General features: G+C 35.6%; 1 protein-coding gene across 1 annotated transcript; it reads left to right on the forward strand.

The window, feature by feature from the left end:
* The first annotated feature begins 938 nt into the window (after positions 1 to 938).
* On the forward strand, positions 939 to 5,232 carry dmrt2b (doublesex and mab-3 related transcription factor 2b). Its single transcript, XM_052558158.1, has 3 exons — positions 939 to 1,545; positions 2,457 to 2,553; positions 3,688 to 5,232. Exons 1-3 carry the CDS (start codon positions 1,240 to 1,242, stop codon positions 4,392 to 4,394), a joined length of 1,110 nt encoding a protein of 369 aa, XP_052414118.1. The 5' UTR covers positions 939 to 1,239; the 3' UTR covers positions 4,395 to 5,232.
* The last annotated feature ends 4,212 nt before the right edge of the window (positions 5,233 to 9,444 follow it).

Here is a 9,444-nt window from a genome sequence, read left to right on the forward strand (position 1 = left end):
AACTCTGGTTGACTGTATAAAATAAGAGTAAAATATTGCTTCAGTATACTGATTAAATATTGAAGAGAAAACACTGGATTGGTGTAACATTGGTTAACGGATTTGTGGGTTTTTGCAGTCCGCTGCACATTAAACCAGTAATATTCTAGGCTGAGTAAATGTTAAGTGTCCTACATTTGATTGCAGTGCATTTTAGTGGATTTTCAAAAGCATTGCTCGAGGGAGGACAAAAACACTCAATTGAAGAGTGGGACTAAATGCTATTTAATTCAGTAAATAATATGTGCTTTTGCTGTGTGGAAATTACCATTAACCATGACACCAACGTTTAATGACCAATACAATATTATTAAATATGATTCAATTCTTTAAAATAATTAATGATATTCTAGCGTTTTGGTCATTTGGTCAATATTTACATTCAACAATGCAGCAACAATATCATTCACAATAGTTTAACAATAATTTAATAGTTAACAAAAGTGTGCTTTAGTGTGCTCTGGTTAAATTTAACTCTAGAGTATGTTCACTCACTTTTTAGCATCAAATAATAATAAAAAGAGCACAATGTCAATTGAAGCAGTTTTTGGACAGTGATTCTTTATTATTAATATTTAGGTGTTTAAAAAATGATGTTAAATTATGAATTGCACAGTGGCATTATCCTGATTTTAGCACTTGTTATACTTTAAAAATGAGGAAAAAATATTGAAAGAGGCAAAATGACACAAAGTTGTTACTGTATTATCTCCTTTTGAACAACAACGAATGACAAGCATTTTTTTTCAAAGGAAAACTTATTTTAGAAAACTTATTTAACTGAGAGAAAAAAAATTAATGTAAGCAGGTTACAAAGCTTTTGTGTTGTGTTACTAAAGGTAACAGCCCATAGTAACAGGACCAGATAGGAGGAGTTTGCGTTGCATCATCATTAACCGCGTGACGTTGTCAATAACTCACAACGAGGAAAGTTAAATATTGAGAAGCGGGTAAGGTGAGCTGAAACTCAGTAACTATGAGGTCAATCACAGCTTCATTCCGACACTAGCTACATATCAACTGGCAAGTCAGGTGAGAGGCGCCTTCCAGGAAACAGCCAGATTCACTAGCACAGCTGAATGGCTTATAATTTCAAAACTCTCGCCTGTAGTTTCCACTGAGGCTTTTCTTTGCTTGCGCATTGGAACATATCAGGTTTGCATATGATGAGCAGCGTCGGTTCATGAGAACTGCTTATAAATGTCCACTAAAGCGGATAGAGACTCACAGGTAGATGTGACCCACCTAGATTGTCGCCAAGCAGAATGGGCAGAAGACACTGACGGCCGGGAGGTGATGAGGACCGACGAAGCTCCAGCGCCTCGCAGGCTCAACCGCAGCCCGAAGTGCGCTCGCTGCAGGAATCACGGCGTCGTGTCGCGCCTCAAGGGCCACAAGCGCCTGTGTCGCTGGCGTGACTGTCAGTGCGCGAACTGTCTGCTGGTCGTGGAGAGACAGAGAGTGATGGCAGCGCAAGTCGCCCTCCGGAGACAGCAGGCCACAGAGGTTGGTTGACTGAGCAGGGTATAGTTTAAAGCTTTCTGTGTGCTCCGGCGGAACTAAAAGGGTGTTGTTTGCAAACAAAGTGGCACAGTTTTGTTGAAGGTTTTGAGCACGTGTGTTGCTACTTTCTTGTTGCAGACTTGAACTGACTGCAAACTATATGTCCTTCAAATTATATAGCCTACAGTATTTGAATTTCTCTCTCTCTCTCTCTCTCTCTCTCTCTCTCTCTCTCTCTCTCTATATATATATATATATATATATAGAGAGAGAGAGAGAGAGAGAGAGAGAGAATTTTATATATTTGTTCGAATTATACTGATACATGCAATTTAAATGTAAAGTTTGCTTTAAGGTAAACTTTGCAGTTCAAGCCTGCCATAAAATCAGATTGCATATATTAGAGCAAATCATGTTACTGCAAAACAATATGACTGTTACTTAATTAACTACCCTTAAAAGAAATATCGTGGAAGTACCAGGGTACAGTAATGATATCCGACAGTTATAACGTGGTATTTTTATATATAAAACAATACTTATTGCTATAATATTCATGTAACTTGGTGTTTAAAAAAAGTACAATACACAATGGTACATTCACCTGATTCCCTTGGAATTTATATATTGCTACAAAAAAAATGCTTTACAGTCATTTTCAAAACATACTAATTGTCATAATTAATGCTTTGCTATTATTTCTGACAATTATAAACATCTTCATCACAAAATTCCCGTGAGCAAACAACATAAATTCATTGCATTTTAAGTAGCCTAGTTAGGCATTCACTAGATGGTGTAAAGAAAAAGGACACTCTTTATGACAAACAAAACATCCACTGGTGTCTTTTGTAGCGTAAGTATCTTTTATCTATCCCATAAATTTATGCAGAGTTGTGCGTTCTCTTTGACAGGGTAAAAAAGGTCAAAAAAACACCTCTGTTCTCAGACACACAGCTTACCAGCGCTACACGAGGGCACCTAGTCTCCTGGCAAAGAGTATTCTAGAGGGTAAGCCTTAATTAACGCACATCTCATTAACACTGTTGCACCCTGAAAGGAGACATCGGGAGAAACTGGATTAGTTCACCCGTTATGCTACAGAACCCTCTGTTGGGAATAAATCTGTTTATGTTTATGTAAGGTAATTAAAAATATGCAAATGGATAGAGGAATTACAAAAAAATTGGCTCATATGACTGGTTTGGAGTTTGATTTTCCCTGATGTGTTTCTCGCTGTGTCAACATTAAGGTCAGACTGATTTAATTGTTATCATAAATTTGAATACGCTTAATTTGTTTTTGTTCCATTAGAATATTTAAAACAGTTATACTTTTATGAGCTCCACATGGAGTCTAAGAAATGTATTTTTTAATTGTTAAGCAGTCAGGTGAAAAAGATTTGTGCACCTTTACAGAAATGCATTTTAAAAGTTGTACTCAAATGTGGGTCATGACCTTAAAATGATCCACATGTCTGTTTTGATACATCATGGTCAGAAGGAACAAATGTAGCTAACCATGTAATCATACATGGTTAGAACTGCAAAATATATATGCTTGTAAATTTTTTGAAAGAGATGACAAAGCATTTTGAATGCTTTCCATTTGCTGTTTACATCCGAAGCTTTGTTTTTATGGTTTAAGAAAAATTGTGGTTGGAAAAAAAAGTGACAACAAAGACATTTATATTGTGACAGAAGATTTATTTTTCAAATAAATGCGTTTTTTCTGAACTTTCTATTCATTAAAGAATCCATTTCCAGAGAAATATTAAGCGATCGGTTTTCAACATTGATAATAATAATAATAAAAAATAAATGTTTCTTGACCAAATCAGTATATTAGAATGATTTCTGAAGGATCATGTAACACTGAAGATTAAAAAAAACGTCAACTTTGCCATCATAGGAATACATTACATTGAAAAACATATATAGAAATTGACCCAGCATTTTGAACGATGTTGTTATAATCTATTCTAGATTAAAGCAGTCTGTACTTGACTACTTGAGTTCAAAATATCTTCATTTACGGTTTCTGAAATTGTTTATTCTAATACACTCTTTGAATATTTTTACATTTAAATGTGACTTGATTATGAACAAGAAAAATCAACTATTTTTATACTCCATCATGCTGTAGGCTACAAGCCGCCTGTGTTAGAGGACTGGCCAAAGAGACTCCACCAACCCCCAGTCAGTGTTCGTATGAGGAAGAGGAGAGCGTTTGCAGATAAAGAACTGGAGACTGTGATGCTGGAAAGAGAGCTGAGGCAAAGAGAGATGGAAGAGTTGCCTGCGCTCCTCCTCCAGGCTGTGGTGCCGTCCGCTCCCTCTCCGTATTTTTTCCCGCTGTCAGACCCAATCATGCCCACATACATGCCTGTGTCCAGAAGCGGCCCTCCTTTGACTGACTGTGATCTCCCTCACCAACAACACACGCTTAATTCCAAAACTCTAGACTTCGGCACAAACACACTGACAGACACTGTCTCTCTAAGAGTGTGTGAGAACTGGGACCTTTTCAATTTGATTCGGCCTCCACCGCGCTGTTACAGCACAAGCCCAGGCATCGACATGGGTAAAAACATACCAGACAGCGGGTTTTCTGATATGTCTGTCAAACCAAAAAGTTTAGTTGTTGACACCATGACAAAGCAAGACATTCCTCCCTCATCGAATATGGCAGACGTGCTGGTACAAGCTAAATCGCCCCACAAACGCTGCAGGTCATTGGGGCACGAGGCCTCTGTTCACATGGACCGTATGGAGGGTGCAAATAAAGACCCCATCAAAAAAGCTGTAACACGGCCATTACCTTTTTCTGTAGAGGCATTGCTCATGAGATAAGATTTTTTTTTTTAAAGCCAAGACTTTACAATAATGTTCAGTTTGTTAGCATAATGTATTACATTAACGGCCAATGTATTTTTTACACTAATGTTGTATAATGTTAATATCTACATACACTAATACATTTTTAACAAGTTATATTAACATTACTTATTTTATTATGAACGAACATTAAGAATTAACAATGAGCAACAGCATATTTATAACCTAACATGAATATAGATTATGAAATGCTGTTAAAAAGCTAATTGTTAGTTCATGATATGTGATGTACTAAGTGATGTTAAGGAATAAAAAATGTTTCAATTTATATTTGATCATAATTTATCTAAATTTACAGTATCATTTAAGCAGCTGAGCTTTTTTGTTTTTTAATGTAATTTTTAAGCAAATCAAGCAAAAAGAGGAAATAATCAAACACTTTCTTAAATTGCACACTCTTTCTCAAGTAGTGCTGAGAAATACAGTTTATTTTAGTGAATCTGTTCACTTGAACCATTCATGTAACTGAACCTGTTCATAAACAGTTAACCAGTTTATTTGTCCTTGTGCACACGTGTTTGTGTTCATCGTTACATTTCCTGTTCAGTTTTATATATTCAATGTTTATAGTTGTATTATTTTGAATTGTCAATTTTTATGCAAAGATAAGTTTTTAGGTTTAAGGATTTAAAAGATTCAGGTTGTTGGGATGAATCCAAACGTGTAACCCCTTTACTACTTAAAATGGACTAGCTTGCTTGGCACGTGAGTTTTTAATGAAGCGTCCCCAACACTGCACTGAAAAGTTAAATAATCAATAACTTTCTTGTTTAATAAAATACTCTTGATCAGAGCACTTTTGATTCATTTCTAACTAAATTCAAGTTATGTTATGTTGTTCAAGTTATATTTTCATAATCCTGTTTAAATCGTTTACCGGAAACTGTTAAATACACAGTATAGAATATATATGCATCTTACTACACTCTTAAAAATAAAGGTGCTTCAAAAGGTTAAGCAATGCCATAGAAGAACCATTTTTGGTTCCACAAAGAACCATTCAGTCAAAGGTTCTTTAAAGAACCATCTCTTTCTTACATTTTTATAATCTGAAGAACCTTCTTTCACGACAAATAACCTTTTATGAAAGTGAAAGGTTCTTCAGATGTTAATTGTTCTTTATGGAACAATTTAGACAATTAGTTTTCTGTGATGTTTCTTTCTTGTACATGCATATAGTCAAGACTAACCCTATTTTTAAATTTATTAATTTTTTTTTTAAATTCCAAATAAGAAAGTCTGATGTAAACGCATAGGTAGCTGAGAATCAACTGAAAGAGTGGTGGAAAAAAGATTAGTTTCTCTCTCTTCCTTTACTGTGAATTAATGATGTAGCTCATACCGTGGTTGGATTGAAGTGATGCCTGGTACATCTGTGTATTTAAGCTACAGGCTCCCACAAAGGTGCTTTGAACTGTTTCTGCGGTTTTCATAAAATATTTTTAATTTTAAAGAAAACTAATGATGAAAAGGGCTCTCGGGCAGGAACCAACTCAAAGTGTAAAACTAAACGAGTGAGGAGAAAGACACATGTGCCTTAGGGTTCAGAGGCAAGAAATGATTCTAATATGAGCTCAGGAGGACAAATTTTTCATCTTAATCAGGAAGTTCATAAAAGCCTTATTCCTGTCAGTGTTGTGTTTTCAAGTGAATGTTTTGGCTTAGCAAAATTGTGCAATGTATTTGGGAGTGTATCACTATCCTGTAGACTGGTTTAGACAATGTATATCCTCTCTTTTCTATTCTTTCTTTATTTTCCATTTCAGTTTTTGAGATATGGAAGCCTGATAGTTTTGACATCTCTGGACCGTGTGGCGTCAACATGTGTGATGGCATCATGCCCTCCTCTGTATCTGTCTCTATATCTCAGCGCATCTGCCAGTGCAGATAGGGGCTTTACGTTAGGCGAGAATCTCAGCCCTTTTGTGGTCCACTTAAAAAAATAAAATTAAAAAAAGGCAAGAGGAGTGCAGAAGAACATTGGCGTTTTTTTAATGATAATCAAGATCTATATCAGAATTCTCCGTTTTTATTTTTTATTGTATTGTTTTATTGTTTCTTATGCTTAACAATGCTGCATTTATTTGATAAAAAAATGCACTTAAAAGGTAATATTATGATTTTTAAAATACAATTTAAGAAATAATTTATTCCTGTGATGCCAAAGCTGAATTTTCAGCAGACATTATGTCAATCTTCAGTGTCACTTTGTGATCCTTTAGAAATTGTTCTAATATGCTGATTTAGTTCTTATTATTATCAAATATTAATATTTTTGTGAAAATTCATTTATTTAGGCCTTGATGAAAGCATGCATTTAAAATAGTATCTTTCTTAACGTTATAAATATATTCAATTTAATGAATCCTTGCTGGATAAATTTTTATTTATTTTTTTATCTTACTGACCCCAATATTTGAATATAATGTAATACTAAAGTACATGAAGTATATATGCATGTCTATGCCCAAATCTGGTATGTCAAACACACACACAAACATAGAAACACACCCCAGATACATGAAGTTTCAGGCATGGCATTATAAAAGGGTGAATGCATATTTCATGTAGCGCTGCTAGCATGCAAGCATACTACATTACAGTTTACCAATGGGCAAAATTGTTATTCTAAGGCAGCACCCCTGAACTCCTTTCATTGTAGGTTTATTTATTCTCACAGTCTGTTCTAGCATGAAGTCAACCTAACTTGTTTGTGTAATAGAGATATCAGCATATTCTTTTTCCTGACATGGTATCGACAACATTTAGTATCAAGGTCAAGTATCAAAGGGGGTTGCTTTGATCCTAGTGCCAGCTCCCAACTCAAGCAGAATTTGCCAGATTAAGACCCTGCGCTTGGCATGCATAACCCTGAAAAACCCCTGCATACTCCACTGCTCTTGGGTTACACGGCTCCCCACTTCCTCCAAACAGGGGGTGTCTCTTTCAGAGTGGGTGGGCTGGCCCTCAGCCGCTCACCTGCTGCGTCCAATAAAAAACTCTCTTGTGTCATGTATCTTTGGCCTTGGGATAAACAGACAGTTTCCACAAGGCACAAAACTTTATAGTCTTGATTTCCAAGTAAGTCTTTGTTGTGGGCAACTATGAAGAATGCTAAAGAGCTTACACAACACATTTTTAATATTTAAGAGTGTCTAATATATATTCTCTCAGTTTCTCTATAACATATCAAATCAGACTTTGTTTCCAGCATGGGGGAATCTGCAAAACTACCTAAGCAGTTTCAAAGTACATCTCAGCTTGGGATATGCATTTAATAATACACAAAATACTGAATATTTCAAGCTATTCCAGCTTGCGAAAATCTGTTTTGCTTTTTCTCAGGCTTTTTTTCTTTGTGGTTACAAATGCAGCACTAACAGATTTTCGAGAGGATCTTTTTACACTATTCTGACTGTTGTTTAGCTGAAAACAGAATCTCTCGGAACCTGTTACGAGTTGATTTGCAGAATAAGCAGTCTGCCAGCAATACGATACAAACTGATTTATTAACAAGAAAATCTGAGATCTCTTACAATCAAAATGTTGTCTCTGTAAATTCAAAAACCAATCTCTCAGCACATATATATATAATTTTTTCTTTTCAAAGCACAACTGTGGGATTGAAATTTTACACACTTAAAACATTACTGTTGGGTGAAAAGAGTCCCTCCACTTCCATCATAGGAGTCAGTATTTTCTTGTCCCCTAAACTGAGGCTCTCATTTTGTGGCGTTCAGTTGGATCCAATGCATAACCTGTGCTGACTGCAGCAGCTGTGTAGCTATACTGTTACATTCTCCTGGGCCGCCCAGTTCCTAAAATCCACCTTTCCAATTCAACACAAAGCACAGACTCTCTTGAATGCTAAACTGCCAGAGCCATTACTCTGCATGATTCAAAATTCTCTGTCCATTTGCCTCCATTCAAACTCTCACGACTCTTCAAGTTAAAACATTTTTCATTCATTGAAAAATGTGGAGTACGTGGAAGCAGAAATTAGAAATTCAAATTAACCACTGGAAGACATTGAAAAAAGGATTATGGAGCTAAAATTGGGTAAATGTTTGGTGACAAGTCACTGCAGCATTGTTTCTGTACTTCTTAATTATTTCTTTCTACTGGAACCAGTCCAAATAACAGTTCAAAGAAAGCTGCTGAAAAAGGTTACCAAATCATATTTTTTTTAACATTAGATGGAATTAAATGAATGTTTTAATTATTATTAATTATTCAAGTAATTCCCAACTCAAACACAAAGGGTGTATTTTTAAGTTTTGCAATGTGGAAGTTTGTTTAAATGTGCCAGACTTCTGATTCATTAACAACTATAGGTAAATAACTAGAAGAATAACAAAGTGCATTCATGATTATTAAAAATAAATAAAAAATAATACTATAACAAATTCCTGTTTGAACTAGGTGAACTACCCCTCCGATTAACATGGCGATTTTTAAGGCTACATTGATGCAAACAAACATTATTTCTGAAAATATATTCACTATTTAATTTTTTTTTATGCATTCTTACTCATGTTGATTGTTTTGAACATTTGTGGTCTATTCTTGGCTCACAAATAGTGAGGTGTCCATGTGCCAGTTAAGTATTTTAGCGGATAAAATATCTCTCAACTACTCTCCTTCAAGGATACACTTGCATCAACACCTTAGGAGTTTAATGCAGTGGATAGAAATATACAGATGAAAAGAGCTGTAATCCCAACCCTGTGAAACTATTAACACACTATTTCTTATTTCTGGTTGGCCTTTAAGTATATAATCTAACCACTGGACGTCCACAATACCCCAGAACCCAGGAAAGCCAATCCATCCCTGCGTATTATGTGGTCACTGCACCATAAAACTGGCATTCAGAAGTATTGGCACCTACTTATACATGATTAATGGCAGCAGCATCGGACTCCGGTGCAGGAGAGGAAGGGTTATCTACACATAAACCTTTACTGATGATGCTGGGTAAAAATGTGGGCAGCAGAAGGATGTG

This window comes from Carassius gibelio, chromosome B6, assembly GCF_023724105.1.
Source record: "Carassius gibelio isolate Cgi1373 ecotype wild population from Czech Republic chromosome B6, carGib1.2-hapl.c, whole genome shotgun sequence".
Classification (NCBI taxonomy): domain Eukaryota; kingdom Metazoa; phylum Chordata; class Actinopteri; order Cypriniformes; family Cyprinidae; genus Carassius; species Carassius gibelio.

Excerpts from the sequence above, each read along its gene's own strand:
- dmrt2b (XM_052558158.1), top strand. The coding sequence starts at position 1,240 with ATGTCCACTAAAGCGGATAGAGACTCACAGGTAGATGTGACCCACCTA. Across the intron at positions 1,546-2,456 it reads GGAGACAGCAGGCCACAGAG|GGTAAAAAAGGTCAAAAAAA; the intron begins GTTGGTTGACTG and ends TCTCTTTGACAG. Across the intron at positions 2,554-3,687 it reads GGCAAAGAGTATTCTAGAGG|GCTACAAGCCGCCTGTGTTA; the intron begins GTAAGCCTTAAT and ends ATCATGCTGTAG.